The 22,948-nt window shown below is 40.0% G+C and overlaps 1 protein-coding gene across 4 annotated transcripts; it reads right to left on the bottom strand.

Moving 5' to 3' along the window:
• Positions 1-1,654: 1,654 nt before the first annotated feature.
• On the bottom strand, positions 1,655-22,938 carry SH3GLB1 (SH3 domain containing GRB2 like, endophilin B1). Of its 4 annotated transcripts, none has more exons than XM_083743503.1 (11): positions 22,669-22,938; positions 18,184-18,325; positions 15,538-15,666; positions 14,989-15,122; positions 14,649-14,741; positions 13,470-13,508; positions 11,363-11,386; positions 9,539-9,628; positions 8,559-8,659; positions 5,750-5,990; positions 1,655-4,399 (listed from the first exon to the last, which is right to left on the bottom strand). In XM_083743503.1, exons 1-11 carry the CDS (start codon positions 22,738-22,740, stop codon positions 4,292-4,294), a joined length of 1,173 nt encoding a protein of 390 aa, XP_083599629.1. In that variant the 5' UTR covers positions 22,741-22,938; the 3' UTR covers positions 1,655-4,291. The 4 variants fall into 4 exon arrangements, with proteins under 4 accessions (XP_083599629.1, XP_083599632.1, XP_083599631.1 ...); XM_083743506.1 differs by having other exon boundaries at positions 13,422-13,508; positions 22,669-22,886; XM_083743505.1 differs by lacking the exon at positions 22,669-22,938 and adding an exon at positions 22,241-22,260 and having other exon boundaries at positions 13,422-13,508.
• Between the last annotated feature and the right edge of the window lie 10 nt (positions 22,939-22,948).

Genomic DNA, 22,948 nt, shown 5'->3' with positions numbered 1-22,948 from the left:
TTGTTCAGGGCAGGTTTTCTCGCCTCCAACCAGCTGCCATCACCTCCACATCATTAAACAGCAGAAAGAGGCAATGATCAGAAATGGGTGATCAGAGAGGGTGAAGGTTGTGACATACCTGCACCATGAATCTGCTGAGCCCAGATGAAAGCTAGTCAGTGTATGTGGCAGCAGTGTGATTTCTTCCAAAAATGTTTGTTTTGGGGGTGGGGGCGGGCAGAGGAATTCCATGGGGGAAACTTGTGCATGAGATCACCACACATTGTTCTTTGGTTTGGCCCCAAATATCCCAGCTGCAAAATAGCAATGACTGCAAAACAGTGGAGGAAGAAGGTACATGTACAGGCCAGCTGTAAGCTCCCTGTTCTCCATGAACATAAAACCTTGTGCATAGTGCACAATCCTGCCATTTGCTGGGTTTGGTTAGTTTACAACTGAAGTCAAAGAAACACCTTCAATGTAGTACTGACTAGCAAAATAACAGGTTAACTGTTGACATCACTCTTAACAGTTTGGCTTCACTGATTGAAATGTGCTAGCAGTGGTGCAATCTGAGGCTCTCTCTTCCCTTGGCAAAATGCAATCATGCCACCCTCCCATTTTTGTGTGGTATGCCATGCAGAAAGAAGGACACAGCCTTGACAAAGTTATCTAGGAACAATGGGCCGCCTATAATTGTTTCCTTTAGTCGCAATCAAGTCTGAACAAAAGCAGAAGCTATTAACACAGCCTAAAATGCTAAGCAAGAGTGGCAAGACTTTTATTGCACCCTATGGCGTGCAAAGTAGTTAGACCATGAGCAGTCATTTCAGAAGTTTCTTTTTAAATCCTTCTAAAAATACTTCTGGATTCATTAACTACAGGAAAGCTAAATTATTCAAGGTCAGGTATGGGTATGGGACCAAAGAACTGCAGAGGCATTTCCATATAAACTTGGGCACAGAGTATTCCACAACACGCCTCCCCACTGAAAGATTGGGGAACTTTTCGACCACTATTCCATATAGTGCAAAACTACTGCCATGAATGAAAATGGGGAGTGTGGTGTTCATGCCATTGCATGCCAAGAGAACGCTTTCGATCCCAGTGATGTACTGTGTGGATACAGCTCACAATTTTCCCTTCGCATGCAACAGACCTGGAAAAGGTAGAACAGGTGGCAGGTCCTAGAATTCTTTTGGCAAGACCTCATATGAGAAACAATATATTTGAACTCCCCTCTATAGGTACACCCCTTCCCCATTCTTCCTCTTTTTCAATTTCTTGTAAGTATAGGTCTTTCTTCATTTTGAATTCTTCTGAATGGCAAATTATGTATGAAGCTGTTTTAGTATCTCTTCCTGAATGCAGAAGAGTACATTCAACTTTTCAAAATAGGAACATTTACCTCTTTCCATGATTTAATATATGATGTCTAAAATCATCTATCTGTTCAACATATGAAGTGTAAAGATATTAAGTGCCTACAAGTGTGTGATCTTGGTCCCAGTAGTCCAGCCACTTGGTTAGATACAAGGGAGAATAAGCCCTGCAGATGAGGCATACACAGCGTCTTCCTTTTATAGACTTGTTCCAAAAGCTCCAATACTGGTTTCATAGCTCAGCTGGGTATGGTACCACATATTCAAGATACATGTGTCATTGAGAGCCTCAGTTCACAATTCAGACAATTTATTTTAAGTAGCCAAGGAGAACACCAATATCCAGTTTGATATATGCAGGTAATCATTCAGGGCTTACCAGCTCGCCCTTCCCAGTACAGCACACCTGGTTCACAAATAGACAATCAAGAAAAGTATTCTTAACTTTTCCACAAGCATTAGGTGAGAATTCATTAAAAGTTTTCTGCTGCCTTGAAGTGTGCTGTGAAGGTTGCCAAACAATCTGACAAATAGCTAGAGGAAAGCAAGGGCACCGCAGCCCCAAACAGTGTTCTCTCGCTGACAGCAAAAGCCGCAAATGCAATCATGTCATAGACCCTGGAAAAAGATTTCGCTGCACTTGCAATTGTACCCTATATTGTCCCTAATAAAATGGCCATATTTATTATTAAAAAAAAGTATAAACAAAGAACAGCCGGGAACACTGTCATTAGCTGCTGAGCTTTCAGTATACAGTAATCCTGCACCTTACATAGGGGTTTGGTTCTAAGGGTTCCATGTACACACAAAAATTGCGTATACTCAAAACCTTTTTAGCCGCTCCACGGCTAGTGGGTGAGGGAGTGTGTGTGCAGCACCAGTACAGGTGCTACAAATTGGGATTCCCTTTTTGCTGTCCAAACTCTCTTCCAACACACTAGTCATAGGCTGTGTTTTTTTGCCTCACATAGGAACGTTTGTGCGTTTTTACCAAAATGGCATAAAAAATGGTATTCCAAGGACAGATTATGTACAGAGCTGTACTAGGTATTAAAAATATTATCAAAATTCTGCATTAAGAAGAGCTGAATTCTGAATAATCTATACAGGTTGAAGGTCAGGCACAGTTTCATGTTTTAGTTTATTCTGCTTCTGCTAGTCATGGAGAAACGCAGACTACAGAATACTCTCCTTGAACAACTGAAATGATAACTCAGCCAGCTTTCTGACCTCTGTTGTTCTTCATTTTCTGACTCCTGCATGCCTCCTGTCAAAATGCCCAGTAGTGTACAGTAGGCATGTGCAAATTCAATTTCTGATTTTCCTCAATGTACAGAACTTACTTGAATATTCAGAATCTTTTCTCAGGTTCTTACTTTTTTGAGGAAAAGTCTTTTACACTTTGAACTACAGCTGAAATGTGCAACAGCTGCTCCTCTCCCCTCTGCCCCAGTTACTGCAATGTACAGGCAGGTCTCTCCACTCTGGGATCAGTATTTAGTTCCTTCCATCACCGCTGGCAAATTCATACATGGAAGTAATTCATCAGTCAATAACCCAAGCAGTTAGTTTCCCTCCCTATATACCAAGTTCAAGACTATCTCTCACACTCATCAGTCAGTGGATTGCTTTTCAGAAGGCTTAGCTAAGAAGCATGTATCTTGCAGTCCCAGATAACACGGAACTCTCACTTCTAATCATACCAGGTTTCCATTCAACTCTTCTCAAAGTAGACCCATTGAAATTAATGCACCTAAGTCAGTTATGTCCATCAATTTCAATGGGCCTACTCTGAGTAGGACCAACACTGGATACAGCTGATGACATCACATGTTTTGATTACCAACTGTATTAGCCGATGTCCTTCAAATGTTGGAAGTCTTCTTTTCCAAATCATGGTATTTAATAAAACTTAATATTCACTGTTCCTCTCCAAACCACTCATGACAGTTGTATGCTGTTGCTCTTTAACATGACTGAACACATTACATGTTGCGAATAAATAAAATCAAGAACTATTTCCAAATCAAAGTTATTCAAAATAAATAAATAATGAAAGGTTATGTTGGTGAATGCACAATTTCTGGTCTAGATATTTTCATCTGTGATGGTAACAACAACAAAACCTGCATAGGAGCTGTGGTATTTACACCATTTGTGTTCTGATGGGGATCATCATAGTTCTATTAGCTATTATTTGGAATAATGCCACCTGGACAAATTTGGAGTTTTTTTAAAGTATATTTAAAGTATTTAAAGTATATTTTAAAGTATTTTTAAAGTATATTTTAAAATGGAGCTAAGTTTTGTGCTACCTCCAAAACTGGGAGGCAAATTGTCTCTGAATTCCAGTTGCTGGTTAATCACAAACAGCTTTTGTACTGTGAGTACAGAAAACTCAACTTAACAGACCTTAATCTGATCCCTCTAGTAGGGCTCTTTTTATGCTGTGCATTTCCTTTCAGAATTATATTTAATGTTTTCAGTAAAAGTGTAATCTTCAGCTGCATAACTATAATCATAGCCCTTTAAGACATTAAACATCAAATATTTGTTTAGCAAAAGAAGCTACTGTTTAACAATTTTATTGTTGGTGAAGAAGCTTGCCATTATGAAAAGTTCTGTAGAAAACAATACCTCCCATTTTCAGTTTAGATTACTCAAAAGCAGAAGTTATTAGTGAAAATTCCAGTAGAAACAAAATTCTGTAGAAACAGTCTTGGCACATAAAGTAAAAGCTTTTAAACAACTTAGATCTGAAAAGAGTATCTACCATGCAAGAATATTGGCATAAAAGCCCATTTCTAATGGCTGGTATTCACATCCTTTAAGATGTTAACATGGAAGACACTTAAACCTGTTTTATATAAAGTTAATTGCATATAAATATGGTCTCACCATAACTGGCAGTCTTTATACAAGCCAGTTATTCAGTTTAACAGTTCTAAGTAAGTAATAGGCACTTTGCCCTTCTGATTTCCTCGTTCGCCCATCAACCAGTCTGAATCCATGCCAGGCATACTGTACACCATTATTACCTAAAACAAAAAGAAAAAGCAGTGTTTATTTCTTATGCCTGTGTCACGAATAAAGAAATTAGATAACCTGTTTCTGAAAATTTTGTGAATTCTCCTACTTTGCAAGTAGGGTTAGGGTTAGCCTAGAAACCTGGGCTGCTGCCTAGTGTTCACTCTAAATATGTGTTAGTACTTTTATTTATTTAATAAAATTGATACACGGCTTGATTGTTAAAAACCTCCAAGAGGTTTACAAAGGGAATAAAACAAAAAAATCAGTAAAAAACAGTTAAAAACTATTATCTAAACATGGGAAAAAACAGCAATAAATTGAAACAAATTAAAACACACATCAACATTCACATACCTGGGTATATGAATGACATACTCACACACTGAAAAGAATGCAGTGAAGGCACCTGCCTGCTGTCAATGGGCAGGGAGTTTCAAAGTTTAGATGCTGCCACACTGTTTCTTACAAATGCAGAACAGAAGTATTATGGGATGTTATTCCTGCTGTTGCTAGTTTTAGGTTGCATTTTTGCACGTCATGGTTTTATTTGTTTACTGATAAATTCCCGGAGAACTTTTGTTATTGGGTTGTATATAAATATTAAGAAGTAAAATAAAATAATGGGTGAAGTAGTGTGTACTTGGTGTCCTGGAGCATAACACTTTATGTCAAAAAAATATCCAAGAACGCTAAGAGGCACCCCCCCCCCAAAAAAAAATCAGTGTAGTTTTGGAAGTTTCAGTCTGCCATCTGTAGCCAAACATAGATGAAAACCTGCTTCTTGATCTCAGGAACCATCATGCAAAACTTAGTTACAATATCCTAAGAGGGGTCCAAATGCATAGTGAAACAACTTTCCAAAATATATAGGCAAGTCAGGAGGCTGAAAGATTTTGCAATCCCAGCAGTATCTCCAAAAGAGGTGTACAAGTAAAATAGCTTTACACAAAAATGAGTATTTAACATGTTAATCTATTGCTAATGCATAGCTACATGCAAGATAATCAGGGACTGAAACATCCAAGTAATCCTATAGCAAACTCAACCCTCCAGATGTTTTGAGACTAGAATTCCCATAATCCCTGACCACTGGTCCTGTTAGCTAGGGATGATGGGAGTTGTAGTCCCAAAACATCTGGAGGGCCGAGTTTGCCTATGCCTGGTAATATCAGAAACTTTCCCTAAGAAGCCACTCTTTCCTCATGACTAATTCCTGGTACATTGCAAGGGTCAAATGGATACTTATGTATGTTTACTGCCTTGGATGATGTAACACCAGAGAATTGGCTTTTGCATTTAGCTAGCAAAACATTAAATTTGTTTATTTCTATTTAAAAGCAAGAATAGAAAAAGTGTACCTCATCTGCAAGAAGTGATAATTCACTGCTATTCGCAGCATCATAATCATAAAGAACTCTGGCTTTTCTGTTGCCGCTTGCGGACTTCACGTCACCCAAGCTGGATGTAGCTGCTGCATTGCTTATTGAGGACAATGAGGCTGTAACAGAGGCAGAGGAGGCAGCTGTAGTAGTAACGGAACTACTTGGAGCACAGCTTGACGAAGACTGGTGATTGTTGGCAAGGAACGTAGATGGAAAGCTGTGAAACACAAAATTATTATAGTACTGAAACATACATACTAATGTTACCATGAGCATTTCATGACCCAGATCTATCACTTACTATTAGAAATTCATATACTTTCATTTTAGTTAAATGCCACCTCTGGCTTCTCCTTATCTTCCAACAGAAACCTCTTATGACAAGGTGAGCAAAGCACAGTTGCAAACATGATCCCATGACCCACAACTCACAAAGGAAGCCTATAAACAATGCCTGGGGGCGGGGTATGTGTGAAGGACATTGCAAGAGAGATGTACACTTATATGCTTCTTTAAACGTTGTTGTTGTTCAGTTGTTTTGTCGTGTCCGACTTTTCGTGACCCCATGGACCAGAGCACACCAGGCACTCCTGTCTTCCACTGCCTCCCGCAGTTTGGTCAAATTCATGCTGGTAGCTTCAAGAACACTGTCCAACCATCTCGTCCTCTGTTGTCCCCTTCTCCTTGTGCCCTCAATCTTTCCCAACATCAGGGTCTTTTCCAGGGAGTCTTTTCTTCTCTTCTCATGAGGTGGCCAAAGTATTGGAGCCTCAGCCTCACAATCTGTCCTTCCAGTGAGCACTCAGGGCTGAATTCCTTAAGAACGGATAGGTCCTTAGACGCAGTCATCCCTAATTTGTTTCTCGATTCAGAAAAAAAGGGTGCCCCTGTATCCTACCTTTATTACAAGTTACTGGACCTGTTCAGAACCTTTCCAGAAATCTATTCTCAAGAACCTGCCCTATCAACTTTAACAATGAAGAATACATCGTGGAAAATCCTAATATGGCTCCATTATGTTACAAGAAACAGCATTCAAGGGGCATTCCTGGATCTATTTGCACTTTAGAGAAACATATACTGTGTAGATCAGGTTCTTTTAAGAAGTCCTGGGGCACAAAAACCAACAGGGGCTTTGTAGAGCTCAGCAGAGCAAAAAGTTGGGCAAAGGTAAAGTCCAACAAGATAGGGAAAAACCAACAAGAACCCATTTTATTCCAGCTGTAAAACAAATTGTATTGAAACAATCATTTTTACAGGTTGTGGAAGAGAAATATTCCACACTAGTGGAACAGACAACAGGGAGTGGGAGATTATAGAGTACTGGCATGTGCAAGGGAGGGAATTTCTATGCAGAAATGCTTTCACAGCCCCAAGACCACAAGCAGTTAGATCAAGTACCTCAGCAGGCTAGCCATGATGTGAAATTATAACAAACCAGAGGAATCAATAATGAACATCTTTTCTATTTACAATGATACCGACTGGATACAAAGTAAAGTCCCCCTGAATCTTGCCTTGTCACCTACCTTCTTCAACTCAATTTTTCTAAATGGTAGTAAGGATTTGAAGGCACACATGCAACATGCCCACAACTGATTCTTTTGAATTATAAAAAGTCTACAAAGTTAGCTTTGAAAAATTTGAACTGTTTATGACTTAACAAAAGAGGACTCATATAAGCCATAAAGGCTTATCACGATACACAAGCACATGAACATCCAACACTGCTAAGCACTAAAAATCTTTTTTTAATTACCATATTCCTTAAGACAACACATTCAAACTACAGAAGACTGTCCACTTTCAAGAACAGGAAATTGTTGCTGAAATAAATACAGTTAATTCTAAAAGTCTTTTCTGGCAAAGAAATCATTAGCTACAGAGAAACACATTCCAAAAGAAGACCAAGCTTTAGGCTACTAAGGGAAAAGAGGATTAAGATACTTTGATCAGGCAAACTGATATATCTAAACACTGAATGACTTCATGCAGTTATTCTGAAAATGAAAGTGACTACAAGTTTACAGTTTACATATTCATCTGCTGCTTTAAACCTATGACTTTCTGCAGTAAGATTTTCTCTCTATTTTTTTACACACACCCCTCTCTATCTATATAGTAGCTTTGTCGACTTTGTAAGCTGCTGTTTTCTCTGGCAAGCTCCCAGAAATATTTTCGAACCAGGTCAAGGCCTTCTTTTAGTAGACCAAGATGCAGCTGCCCATTAGCAACTGGCTTTTAGTGAATGTGACAACTGTTTGCTAACATGGAAGTAATTATCCAGCAGGACAGTTGTTGTGAATTGCAAGAAATGTTCTGAACTCCCTCTGCCTAGAAAGTAGGCAGCATTTTTTATTTGCTGTAAAGCATTTTACCTCTTTTGCTGGGCTTGCTGCATCCATCCAAATACACCAGGACAAGCCTAGCTGTACTTCAGTGCAAGCCTGTGAGCAATTCAAGCCCACAGCACTTATTCATAGCTCTCTCTTCTGCCATCCATATGTTATACCTGCTGACCTGTTACTGTGATATGTCAGACCATTTCCTCAGATGTCTAAAAAGTCACCGAAGGAGGGTTATTAAAAAGACTATTACTTCCACTAATTTCTCTTCCTTATCTGATCACTGTAGCAACTTCTGGAGTTAAATTGGCCTGTCAGAACAATGAAGTGAAGCAGCATCAACTTAGCTGTCCTCCATGCTACCCTTCAATTAGAGGTACTTATAGCAACGCTGCACATGCAATTTAGGAAAGTAGCTATGAAGACTATAATTTCCTTACCTTCCAAGCTGTTTCTGAAGGTCCAACATATACTGGTAACACTGTGCATAATACGTCATCTGAGCTTCTACAAAATCATTCAAACAGCGAAGGTGATGTGCCTGGAATGCAGCGGAGTTCAAATATCAGTACAGAACTGTGTATACTGTGTTGCATTAACTAGCTTGCAACAATTAGAGAGTTCTAGTCAGATTGCAAGTTTGACATGAATTCATGGTGATTCCAGATAACTGTGTTTATATTAAAGGTTGCTTCCAATATGCCCAAACAAAAATGTCCAACTTCAGTAACTATCTCAAATAAAGTGCTTAGGAAGATAGCCAAAGACTGACAGGCTGGACTTGAACTATCCTATCTGTGAACCTTTTTAAATATAAAAACGGGAGAGACTGACCTTAAAAACTGATAGGATAGTGTTCTTCAAAATATCTGATGGGCCATCCTGCAAACTTATGGTCTGCTACTCTAGACAGCAGAACTATTAGCGATGGTGAAAATAGCAGGGAAGCAGGTTTTGGCTGAACATTAATAGTAGTGTTCAATGATAGAACAGAAAATGGTGGTGTCTCCTTTGTCAGTGATATTTAGACAGAACTTGGATAGGTGTTTCTCATAGATGCAACCTGCATAGCAGACCCTGCCCTGAGATTGGACATGGGGAGTTCCAACCCTATGATTCTAACTTCAGGGCATGATTTTTCATTGGTTATTGTTTATTTTGCCAGATGCCTTTAGTCAGGAGAGAGAAGCTTTTACCTCAACCTCCATAACTAAAATAACTCTATGAGTCTCCAGTGCTCTTTGGATAGAGGTAATTGAAATATTGTCATAGTGCTTGTACAATCACTTGATTTTCTCATCCTCAATAGTTTTTATCCATGTATCACACCAACTTTTAGAAATTATTTCTAGTTGTAGAAGATTACGTAGTCTTCTACAAACTATTATGAGATGCGTATTTTCTTCTACTTAGTACTTACATGTGTACTGCTGATGCCTTCCAACAGAAGTCTAGTAATTTCTGCTTGACGATCAAACTCACTCTGGGCTATTCTGACTTCCTGTTCAGACTGTAAGATATATTTCACTTAGAATTTGATACATAAAATTAATTATGCTGCTAGGATGGAGAAAATAAGAGCAAATGCCACTAAAAATCAATGTAAGAGCTTTAACTGTGCACTTAGATTTGCTTAAAATTAATGTGGATTGCACCACAGTGCTTTGCCTACAAGTAATCCATTGTCACACCTAGTCCCATCATTCAATTTATATTTCAGTAAGTGGTAGGGGATAGTCAGTATATTCTACTATTTCACGGTACTGAACAGCCGTTCCAAAACACCTACAGAATTGCATTTCTCACTTGATGTCAAAACCTGTTAGGAAGCTTGTAAATTGACACTGAGAAAGTGGTTTTAAAAACCTTCAAGCAAGCCACTTATCATGCTGAAAAGAATTAGCACAATGCATCTGCCAGAGCTCGCCATCTCTGCTCAAGGCAAAACACTGCTTACTAACATGAAGGGCTAGCCAACTGTTCCAGCTTCAAAGATTATCCTGGAGAGCCTCCTTTAAGCAGGAGAAATACTGTTCAATCAATCTTGTCCTGCAGTACAGTGGTACCTTGGGTTACATACATTTCAGGTTACATATGCTTCAGGTTACAGACTCTGCTAACCTAGAAATAGTGCTTCAGGTTAAGAACTTTGCTTCAGGATGAGAACAGAAATTGTGCTCCGGTGGTGCGGCGGCAGCAGGAGGCCCCATCAGCTAAAGTGGTGCTTCAGGTTAAGAACAGTTTCAGGTCAAGTACGGACCTCTGGAACGAATTAAGTACTTAACCTGAGGTACCACTGTATTTGTATGGAATAAACCCACAACATCTAACATCCATTGTTCATGATCCTATGGCATATTCTGCCAGGCGTCTAGATTTCCTTGCATTATTTGTGGTGGTTTTCCATTTTTGTACAGAGTACTTTTTACTAAGCCTACTTTTAACTTGACTGTAATAGCTGCATTTTCATTTCAGTATACACGGAAATACAGCAATGCATGATAAGAAAAGGCCCGTAATTTTAGTTGTATGTTAATAGCTGAAATGAAGGCTACTTGTTTTTCCCATGTATGTTGTTTATTCTGACAGCAGAATATAACACTAGGCAATATTCTGAGTAATTATAGTTTCAAAGCTCTTTAGAGAATGGGAAAACATAAGGTAAATAGTAAATGCTGAGTAGTAATGCAGCTATTGAGTTCAATAATAAGTATTCATGTGAACATTAAGTAGTCTTAAGCAGCGACATTTGAGACTTGGCCCTAAAATTGCACCTTTCTAAACAACAATAAAAAATAGGACAATGCAAGTTAAGTAAGAAAACAAGTTATGAAGAAGATTCATAGGATTTGGTTGCATACATGATGGGATGTTTAATATTTTAAAGTTTCATATGTTTCTAGAAACAGAATGGGAACATTGATTGCTCTGATGAGAAAGTGTGTTGCGCTACTAGTTTCAGGCATGTCAGATGGGTAGTTGCCTGGATTGAGGATCAGAGAATTACCAAGTTCTTGTCATATTCAGAAGGGGGAAAAAAACCATGTTTTAACATCTTCATAAACACCCACTCCTCTTTTCTGGTAGATTTATTTCCCACATGTTATGTGGATCATTTTGCCATTGCCATTTCAAATTGCATATAATCAATACCAACCCTTTGATATCAGGGACAAGATCCATGCTGAATCAGATCTCAACATTATGGTATTTCATAACCAAGAGCTTCAGTTAGATTACTTACTTTTGTTACTTCCTCTGCCCAAACCTTGTATGCATAAAGAAGTGAAGAAACAACAGTATGAAGAATTTGTCTGGTGAACTTGCACTCAGTGTTCTTTCACATATTTCTTGTATTGATTTCCTTATTCACTTTACCTATAGTGTTCTAACTAGTGAATTTTATTATGGCTCACACAGGGTATTACCAATGTAATACTGTATTTTAAGTATGCATACCTATTTTCCAAATTTATTATCTAATTCCATTATATTTAATGACAAGAATAGTGCATTTGAGAAGACTTTAGCAGCAGAGGAAACTGGCTGGTGAGCTGAAGACTTTTTGTAATATCTTTATTCCCAGCTATTCTCAGAAGAATCTAGCTATAACTAGAATGGGGTATGAAGCATATTCTACCCTCCAAATTGACTTCAGCTGAAAGAAGCTGCCTGCTAGATACAAAATTTCTTACAACAGTACCCTTAAGTGTCTAAGATGCAGAGTTCCCCTTCTATGGATGGAATGGGTCATTCTGTCTGCAGAAAGGAGGTTCCTGTTCATGGAAAGGAATTCACCCAACCCTGATTCTCTCTGTTCCCTGCAGCTCCTCCCCCTATTGTTCCTCTAGAGCAGTGTTTCCCAACCTTGTGCCTCCAGATGTTTTTGGCCTACAACTCCCATCATCCCTGACCACTGGTCTTGCTAGCTAGGGATGATGGGAGTTGTAGGCCAAAAACATCTGGAGGCACAAGGTTGGGAAACACTGCTCTAGAGCACATGAGTAGGGTAGATCTAGGCTAAGAACACTACCTCTCCCCACCTCATTCTGTGAGCAGAACTCTGCCCACAAGATCTCAAGATCCAACCCATTGTGTGAAATAAGTTGAACAGTTTTAAAAGAAACCAGCTAAAACATATTACTTTCAAAGCGAACAAAGACCACAGTCTAAGGTACAATTTGCCTGAATTATGAACAAATGCATGGATGATCTTTATGAAAAGGTGCCCTACACAAGCAAAGTCTATCACAACAACGGCTAATACAATGATAGAGGAAACACCAGTGATTTCTCTTGCCATCCAAGCCTGTCTTTATCAGATCAAATCAATAATTTAGATCTTTAGGTCATTTGAATGGTTATAGAAAAATTCTATCCCATTTTCCCACTAATATAGTCTTCACTCTAGACAGCCTTTGGCTGAGCACTCATGATACATTTAAAACACTGCTAACCCCAAAGAATCCTGGGAACTGTAGATTACTGCTCACAGAGCTGCAATTTCCAGCATCCTTAAATTACAGTTCCCAGTATTCCCTATGAGGCTGAATTGGAGGAAAGTTCGAAATGCAACTCAGAAGTTCTTACTCCATATTTCATTTACGCTGGATTATCTGTTCGTTGATGAAATTTCAGTACAATGAGCAACTTCTCTTTTTTCAGATATTACAGGAAAAGTTGCAGTTAATGAAGAGGGGGACTCTGAGGAAGGAAGCTGGCATTCAAATAGTAAACAAGGAACATATTTCCTTGTGAATCGTTTGAGGCAATAAGAGAGTCCAGTACAACTTGAGTCCATACAAAAGTCTTTTACTTAGAGTTTCCATTAGGCTTAGAAATGTCCTCAGTGTTTCTAGACAAATATGCAAATATCCCTCTGATTTTAAGACTGACATGCTTCAGAAATATTAAGACAAAAAGCATACCCTGCAGAAAGAGTTGTACTGGATAACCCACACAACAAGCTGAGCTTTTGGATCTTATGCTTAGAAATAAGCACCACATAACTGGACAATTTGCTAAAGCCTCATATCATTGAAAGAAAAGCATACTCAAGTAATAAAATAATTTAGTCTGCTGTTTTAGTCAACATTTAGTTTGACATATTATTTTATTTCCCAAAGACTGTACACAGAAGAAGTGTTGAAGTCAATAAGGTATTATATAAACCTGTTGATCTGATGTAAATATGTTGATCTGGTGTAATCTCTCATTCAAGGAATTTGGATTGGCAGTACATATCAACAGAAAGCAAGAGGAAACACTTGAAGAAATGTTATGAAGACAAGAGGCCAACAAACCTGTAGCCATTTTACATGCACCAAGTTGAGCATGTATGAGACATTTACCATAATGTTATTTTCTTCAGGTGGAGACAGGTTTAGTTGCTTAAAGTGCATAAAAACAAAATTATGTTATTTTATGAAAGAAGATAAATTGTTGATCATTAAGTGCTACTGCAATGTCAGAGACGCAAGACACAAAAAAGCAAACAATAAACAGCAAAACCATTATGCTTCATGTATTCTTTTCCAGTATCATTTCCACATGTTGAACCAAGTACTATTTGAAATAAGTTTAAAAGCCTTAAGATGCTTCATATACTCACTATTGCTCACCAAATCAATTAGGCCAGAGAACGAGAATAGAAGATGCGGACTTCATTATATTACCAAACACATTAATGTCTGAAAAAATTGAAAACACGAGGTCTAACCTAACATACTATATTAAATGCCTGGAGCATAGCCTTCTAAAGTAGCCAATGGAAACTTGTAGAATACTAGTGCTACTTTCTGGGTTCAATACCTATCACTGCTTTCCTATTGTCCCTTATCTGGCTTCCTATGTCAATAAAATGAGCTTCAAGGTGACCAGGTACATACTTTTACAAACTCAGGATTTTTCTTCATTCAGGTAGCAAATGAGCTACAAATTATGAACATAGGCACACAACTTTGAGACTTCCTTTCCAAAGCTAATCTATACATATCTATTTAAGTATATCATATGTAGCATAGCTATAGTATCCGTGATCAGCTGAAATGTAAGTTTGGTATACCATCGTTGTAGTCAGGTGTCTTCCCCACTGATAAGCACCTTGGAGTTGCAGTCAATAGAGAGTTAGTATCCTTCCCTAATCTTACTTGAAAATGTGCCTGGGAACTGTATTTATGAGATCTTTCCTAAAGCAATCCAAGTTCCTAGCTATTGAAATACCCTTTGTGAAACCATTTAGATTTCAACCCAGCGTTATTCGCTTCCAAGCTGCATGGTGCGGGAAAGATTGGGGATGTAGAGTGGCAAGGCTTCCCTTTACAAAATCTCACTGCAGACCAGAGATCTGCTCCTAGTCTGTTCACAGCCAGAGAAAGAAAGACAGAAAGAACTTCTGGTTAACCCTGTTTATATATCTATATTTACTGACACTTGGTTAATTCAAGATTTAAGGGCTACATGTTGAACCATGAACACCACGTAACAAGTCAAGAATATTCTGAACATTTATGGAGATAAATTTTACTTACTGCAGCTCGAGCTTCTGCTAATTTAGCCTTTTTCAGTCTTGTTTTGGCAGCATCCAAGTCTAGTCTTTTATTTTGTAATAATTTGCGTTCCCTCTGCGAAAGTTGAAGAAAATTACATGTGAGTACATGGAAAAGGTTCACTTTAGAGAAAATAGAGAAGCATAAGCGACTTGGCCCTTCCTGTTCTCTCTCTGTTATATAATGGTTAAAGTCCTCTAGGTCACTTTTTTGTAGTACGAACCCCTCAAGAATAATGCTGAATGACACAAAATCAAATTGATACTTCTTTATGTATTTGGAACTACTTCTTTAAAGTTAAGGAATCATATTCACAACTTACAGTAATTGTTTTATAATCGCCTTCTATAAAATTTCGCAGAGGTGTGAGGAAGTTTATTGCAGATGTCTGAATTAGTTCTCGGTCTGCTGCTCCAATTCGTCTTTGTGTTTCTCCACATTTAATGAGAGCATTTCCTGTAACAGAAAAGTCGTTCCAGTATGAGTTAACATAGCCACCCACCTACAATTACAGAAACGTAAAGCATGAAATGTTGACATAGTGACTTTTCACGATGTCACTAAGCGTGTTTTGTATTTGCATTGTTTTATAGCATGCTCTAAGTTTTACTTTTGATATTGCATTTTGCTTTTCAAGTCAGTTTCAAGTTCTCAAACCTGGTCCACGTACAGCTTCAGAATAAACCATCCTTACAGAAGCACCACTCACCCATAGTTTCTAATACAAGACTGCCATCTTGTACATATTCCTAATTAAATGCCACTGCTATCCTGTATACACTGACTCCTCAGTGCAATCAGCACAAGTTGCTACCACACCAACAATTCTTAGTCCCGGATGCTCAAGTAATATGAAATAGTTGCTACTTACCATATGCTGTTCCAGGACCAAACTCATTCCCAGCATCAATCATGTGCTGGCCTAGTATTTCTGGGTTATTCATACGACTTGGAGCTTTGCGGTCTAGTTTTTCATAGACAAACTCTTCCATTCTAGCATCTAGCAAAAGATAACACAACCAATTGTAAGTTACTGGCCAATGTAAAAAGCATTTATTTGAAATCTCAAATAATGCTGTTAAGTGCTAATGCTTGATGACAGCTTTTTTGAAGAAGAAGAAATACCCAACATCCTTTTTATGTATGACTTGCAAATGTGAAAAATGATTTTTAAAAACCCTATCATGGTTAACAGCACCTAAACTCACACTGCTCCAGTCATTTTTGCCTATTTTTGCACATATTTTTCTTCACTTACTACCCAGCCACAACTCGTGGTCACCACTGACCCTTCAAAATGCTGTGTGCACACCAGAAGACAGGGGACAGAGGCAGCAAAAACTGCATAGGGAACTGAAACAGTAGAAGCTATGTTAGTCTCTGCTTCTGTCTGTTACAAGGTTTAGTGCAGCATTTTTAAAAATCCTCCTCTCTGACATGGAATATGGGAACTCATATCACAACAAATAGAAGCCTTCATGTCAAGGAGGTTTGTGGATCCCTGTCTATACAGCAAAAAGGTCAGTTTAAAAAGATTTCATCATCACTCAAGATTTAAATAAGGAAATCTATTTAAGTATACAAATACTCAAGAGACATATTACAGCCTCCCATTTCCAAACAGATGGGCTGTCTGACTAAGCTCAGAAGTGTGAAGCTCCTTTTTAAGAAAATCAGCAGCTTTATATAGTTCTGAGAGATAGCCAAATACACTGAAGACCAAATATCCTTTTCTGTCCTATCAGTATTTCAGAATTATGTTAATTAATGAAGTAGCCACTTAAAAAAAAAATGCCTCACCCCTATACATTTCCAGAAAAGATATTCCCCAACAGCCTGAGGGAATAAAAAATAGACCAGCAGTAGTGAACTGTAAGATTACTGAATTTTCTTAATGTGGATCTACTCCGCTAACAAACACATGCCCTCAATAGTCAGACTATAAATAGTCAGTCTATAAATTTAATAAATAATAATACCAACAAAAAAATTAGTGAGCAACAAGTGAACACCCTCTCACCCCTCTTCTTCCATGAACAGTCTTCTAGTATTAGAAGACTGAAACTTCAACGCACACACATACTCAAGGAAAAGATTCAATATACAATAAGGCCACCTAGCCCATGACTGCATATCAACCTTATATAATTAAGTTTCTAACCCACTCTTTCAAAGCTGTAGGCCTAGAAAGTAATTTCTCAACCTTAAACATGAACTACAGAGAAGGTAGTAGGCATTTTTTGTTATTAAGGCTGGAAAAAAGATACCAGATGCTAGGTTGTTGTTTATTAAGCATTCCACAGTTTCCAGCATGCAATCATTTACTGAGGAAATCAGGATGAGCCTCAAGAGACCAAAGTTCAAAGGCAAAGCTTGAAAACAAAACAAATGCCAATGAGAATATTGAAGTCCGGATAAGATAGTATGACAAGTTACCGGTCTCTGCAGCCACAGTGGGTGCTGTGATACTCCAGTGGTTTGACTTTACCCCAGAGGCACACTCCATTGTCTTTTGAAACAGATAGATGTCAACAACAATTGATGGTATTTGATTCTAGGATATTTTCCTTTCAGATGTTATTGTATCTTAATGGAATATTGTTTCTATTTTTAAAACAATAATTAATATTCAACTTTATACCCATTTTTTTCTTAAAAAGCTAGGGATTTATATTTAAAGTATAACCAGCAACATTCATTCAATATACTGTTCAAATCTTTGTAAAGAACAAGTGGAGAATTAGCTCCAGACTGGAAACTAGTTTTATTGTACTAAACTAGTTACTGCTTCACCAGGGTTCAAATTTCTCCCTCTGCACACACATATATGTCCCAACACTAGCTAGGGTGAAGTAAAAGCTGGAGTGATGTTCAAATAGGTACCCATCATCATGATTTTACTCTTCAGTTCGCAATAAATTGTATTTTGTTTTCAGATTGAAATGGGAAGTCAGAGCTGAACAACGCCACTTGCTCTGAGGTAGATCATTCTACAGAGCTGTCTTTGAGAACAAAACACTTACTTTCTTAAGTCATAAAGCTACTGATCATTTTGCAGTTACTGAAGCAGCAGCAACCAATACTTTCCATGAAGCCAGGCTTCACAGCTCACCACAAAAGATAAGGTTTACAAATACAAGCCTCTCCATAGTCAACAACAGAAAAGTTCTAGCTGTGCTCCACTTAGCAGATTGTGCTATGTCAGTCTTGTAAGTAGGCCCCAAAAGTAACCAACTTACCAAAAAAATTATATACTAGTCTATTAAGAGGCTTGCAGTAACACCTTAGCAAGTTGGAAAAGCTGTTTTCTGCCAAGCAAACTGGCTGAGAGACATTACTCCACCCCACTGCATGCTTTTGCTACCTATAGCAGAAGGGTCTTGTCTTCTTCCACAACTAGCACAGAAACCAAACCAGAATGAATTCCGGTTGGCTAAATACAAGGCTGTCCTATGTAGCATGCACAAAGTGTTACCTGGCAAACATCAAGAGCAAAATAAAAACATGCTTTTCTTACTTGGATTGGGTTGCAACAACACCTCCGTCTGCTTCATAACCTTTTCTGTCCATTGCTTAGTACATTCTGCTTTGCACAGAAGATTTTCTAAGTGAGCATCCAATTCAGTCTTCTCTGCTTGCCCAAGTTTTTCTTCTGTAAACTACATAGGTTAAACAAACAAATAAATCACTTTTCATGTTACAGTCTAGAAATACAACTTTTGTTAGTATCAATACACAAAAAAGTCATAACAGAAATATTATCCAAGAAAGAGAAATTTCCCTATTTTATTCCTTCAAACTGCTATGAAAATGAAGCTACCAACTGGCTTGATGTCTAACTAGTACTTCAAAAAGGAGGACTGCAACACTTGAAATAAGACAAAGAATAATACTTTCAGTCAAATCTTAAACACAAAACTTTACATAGAGGTCAAGTGTATAAATGTGGTCTTATTAAAAGAATACAGAATTAAAAGGGTTACAAATACAAATGCAGAAGTGTCAATAGAATTTACACTTTGGTCACTTACTGGGGCAAGCAGCAACTGCCCCAGGCCACACCCCTTCCAGTCAACACTTCCTCCAGATTTCTGCACTTCCATATCCCAGGAAGAGGAAACCTAGAATAGTGCTATGATGCCTGCTTTTATCTACAAGGCTGCATTGTATCATCTACCATATGGCATATTTGATACAATATTAAATAACTTCATCTGTTTTTATTTTAAAAGGAGTATATTGATGAAGGGCCACACAAAAGCCTTCCAACTTTTTTCTAAATCTATTATTGACTAGCTAATACTAGAAGAGCTGCTGGTTAGCTGTGCTGCATACTGCATTGGTCCCAGCTTCAGTGGAAATATTGAATTATTACTTAGCATCAGTAATGGACTGGATGAGGGTCATAGAAACTCGATCCTGATGAGACAGATGTAAGGTAGCTCATCTCTCCAAAGAGGTAGCATTCAAGTTGCTGTGAATAGGATTGCTCTCCCCCTAAAGAACAAGTTTTACAGCTTGGGATTGCTCATAGACCTTTGGAAACAAAGCTGGATCAGAACAGCATAGAACATCTTCCACCAGCCGAGACACCTGCACAGAGACCCCTCTTGCATAGAAGGAGCTTAGTCATGGTTATCCATGTTCTGGTTACTCCAAGAATATACTACTGCAGTGTGTTGTATGTGAAGTTTGCTCTTAAACATCAGGAACTCAACAGACACTAGGCATTAACTTGGGTTACTGGAACCACCAATATATGAACTCCATAGGCTTCCACGATTCTCAGCACAATTCACAGATCTGTTGGCTATTTAATGCTGTCTTCAACAACAGTTATATTGTTTGTTATTATTTGCTTTTATCTAGTGGCAGATGAACTTTCATGACATTATGGTACAATTGTAGCAGAAGCGTTGAGCTAGGATTTGGGAAACCTAGGTTCAAATCACCACTCAGTCATGAAGTTCTCTAGGTGACTTTGGGTCACTCACTTTCTCGCAAGACAAAATTACCTTAGGGCTACTTTCCAACAGCCCTAAGGTAGTTTTGTCTTGAGAGAAAGCCTGAGCTCCTTGAAGAAAAGATGGAAGATTATCTTATAAATAGCACTGACAAAAGAAACTGAGCATGTGTAAAGGTAAAGGTAAAGGTACCCCTGCCCGTACGGGCCAGTCTTGACAGACTCTGGGGTTGTGCGCCCATCTCACTCAAGAGGCCAGGGGCCAGCGCTGTCCGGAGACACTTCCGGGTCACGTGGCCAGCGTGACATCGCTGCTCTGGCGAGCCAGAGCCGCACACGGAAACGCCGTTTACCTTCCCGCTGGTAAGCGGTCCCTATTTATCTACTTGCACCCGGAGGTGCTTTCGAACTGCTAGGTTGGCAGGCGCTGGGACCGAGCAGCGGGAGCGCACCCCGCCGCAGGGATTCGAACCACCGACCTTTCGATCGGCAAGTCCTAGGCGCTGAGGCTTTAACCCACTGTCAAAAATGCATGACCAATGTTCTTAGGAGCTATTATGCAACTGATTCCTCCCAAAAATTATGGAGTAATGTACAAGAGACAGGAAGCTAACAGGAAAGTGTATAACAGTGGTTAAAAATATTGCTATGACAACCCATTTCTCTAACCCACTTATGGGTCTGAGTTGTTAAAAACCCAGTGAAACAGATTAACTCAGACCAATATATTTATTTGAAATCAAGCCAATCTGAGAAAAAACATTAAAAACAACCTTTTCACAGAAATGTTAATCACATTAAATATCACAAGACAGGCATCATAAGATCTCTAAATAAGAAGATAGTTTGTCTTGTTATCCCTTCAGTACTTGTGAAGGCTACAGATGCAGAAACTTCACATGGAAAAGAGGAACAGCACAAAATCACTAACCTATGAGACAATTGCTGCTTAAATAGTAATTCCTAATTAAAGTGTTAACTTTTTAGAAGAACCCTAGAAAGCAAAGATTTGAAAAATACTATTTGCATGTTCTATACCTCAGCCCCATTTTTTTAGTCACAAGATCTTCGGCCATATCACAACATGCTTTTGAAGGTTGAAAAGTAGGTGGCCATTCAGCATGGGGCCTTTCTAGCTTAAGCGACTCTACACCAGAGCTAGCACAAGGATGCAAAGGAGGTCTACAAGGTTCACTCCTGCCTACACTGCAGCCTAGTAGAGAAAAGGTGGTAGGCACAGGATAGCTGGTTGCCAGGTACTGGTGGACAGTAGCTGTCCTTCATACCTTTATTCGCCCTTTAATTTGGAAAAAAGAGTGAAGAGAGCTGAAAAGAGGCAAATGAAAAACTGATACATCTTTGATGCAAAGGAAATTAATGTTTAGTGGGTAAGCAAAGGGAAGATTCATTTGCAGAGTTTTATTGTTTGCAACACACACCCAGCACTTTGTCTTCTGATCAATCTGTGGTTGGTCTTGGGCAAACACCTGTCTTCATCTAGCTCAATTGAAATGTGCCTCTGAAGCTCACAAGGACAACAGCACCACTTCCACATGCACAGTTTGTCCTCAGCATCGGGTAACTATATGCTTCCTTAGAACATGGCACTTCCAGTCAGCTTGCATGTTTGATAGGCGCTTCCAAGGGCAAGAGAAGACAGGTGGTGTGGAAAGGTTTTGGCAAGACTAGCTCAATGAACTTAACAGATCAACGAAATGGCACTCTTTGCAGCACAGAGAGAGAGGGAGATTAATGTATTTCCACTTTCTGCAAGTAGTTACTGTGTAATTTCTAATTAAATCCTGTCAGATATGAAACACTACCCTGGAATTAAATTGTGAATTCTTAATACGTAGCGGGAGGTCTACCGCACTGATGTTCTGTAGAAATGCTTGCGTAAGACAGGAAGCCTGATTCAAGGCTAAGCTGGAAGCAACACCCCATTTTAAAAGCCCCAATTCCCCGCCACCTCACGCCACTCAGAAATGTGGGTAAAGGTGTGGAGATTAAGGCCACAAGACACAATCCTCCTCCGCTCCCCATATGTCTGCCTCCACGGATAGCACATGAGAGGGCCTAGAGCAGGGTTTCCCCAAACTTGGGTTTCCAGCTGGGTCTTTTGCACTACAATTCCCATCATCCCTGACCACATTTCCTACTAGCTATGGAGGATGGGAGTTGTAGTACAAAAAACATTATTATGTTTATTTTATATTATATTATAGCATTATATTATTATTAACACCCCTCTCTAATAAATAAAAATAAGATTAAAAGCACGCCACCCATCAATTAATAATAATAATAATACCCCCGCCCAACTATCTGTCTGGGTTTCCCCAGCCACTCTGGGCGGCTTCCAACACATATAGAAACGTAATAAAACGCCAAACACTAAAAACTAGGCCGCTGCGAGTCTTCGCCTACAGGCAACACTGGCCATGCCCAAAATTTCGAGCAGGCCCCGTTTCCCCGTTGGCTTAGCACAGCCGGCCAGGGGAAGGGAGTGGGCGGCGGCGGTGGGGAAGAGAGAGAGAGACCCACACCCAGGAGAGGGGGAGGTCTTGCGTAATCAAGGCCGGTAGCAGGCGGTCAGGCCCATCCCACCCACCGCCGCGGGCGCCGAGAGGACAGCCGGCCTGAGGCCTTTCAAAGGCCGGCCAAGGAGGGAGGGAGGGCGACTCTCGGCTTCCAGCCCCGCAGAAAGGCGACAGCGGATGGGCGGCGGCTTAGACGTGCGCGGGGGTGTGGGGAGATAGAGAGAGAGAGAGAGAGAGAGAGGACGAGGCGCCACCAGGCTGCCAAGCCGTGACAAGGCCCGGCCAGGCCCCACTTAGCGGAGGGGTGTGTGTGTGTGTGGCCCCCCTCCATCTCTGCCTTTGAATAAACAAATAAGGGCGGCGCGCGCAACCAACGGTTTCAACGGCTCCCGGGGAGGAGGAGGAGGGGGGCCAGGTCGGAGGAGCCACCGCCCTCCTGTCCTCCTCCCCGCTGAGGCGAAGCCAGGCCAGCTCCAGTCGCCCTTCGCCTCTCCGTTACCTGCACGGCGCGGCTGAGGAACGTGCCGGCGTCGGCCGCCAGCTTCTTTACATTGAAGTCCATTATGTTCATCTTCGTGGGAGGGGTGACGGTGCCCCCGGCGACGGTCCCTCCCGTCCGTCTGTCACGGCGCGCCCGCCTCAGAAGCTGCCGGCCAAGGCGGCGGCGGCGTAAGGGCGCTGCCGGGCCCGGCCGGGCACTGCTGCGGATCCGGCATCTGATTGGGCGGGAGGAGCGCGGGGTGGGCGGGATCGAGGGGAAAGGAGGCGCGAGACGGGGG

Source organism: Podarcis gaigeae, assembly GCF_964106915.1.
Source record: "Podarcis gaigeae genome assembly, chromosome: 6".
NCBI classification, from domain to species: domain Eukaryota; kingdom Metazoa; phylum Chordata; class Lepidosauria; order Squamata; family Lacertidae; genus Podarcis; species Podarcis gaigeae.
Note: the sequence above shows the minus strand (reverse complement) of the source record. Positions and strands in the feature narration are given on the sequence as shown.

Bases quoted from the DNA above. Each gene is read 5' to 3' on its own strand.
- SH3GLB1 (XM_083743506.1), bottom strand. From the start codon at position 22,740: ATGAACATAATGGACTTCAATGTAAAGAAGCTGGCGGCCGACGCCGGC. The intron at 15,667-18,183 runs GTAAGAAAAGCA...ATCTTTTGCTAG, and splicing joins GTTGTTGCAACCCAATCCAA to ATGCTAGAATGGAAGAGTTT. The intron at 11,387-13,421 runs GTTTGTTGGCCT...TATGCATACAAG, and splicing joins TGCATGTAAAATGGCTACAG to GTTTGGGCAGAGGAAGTAAC.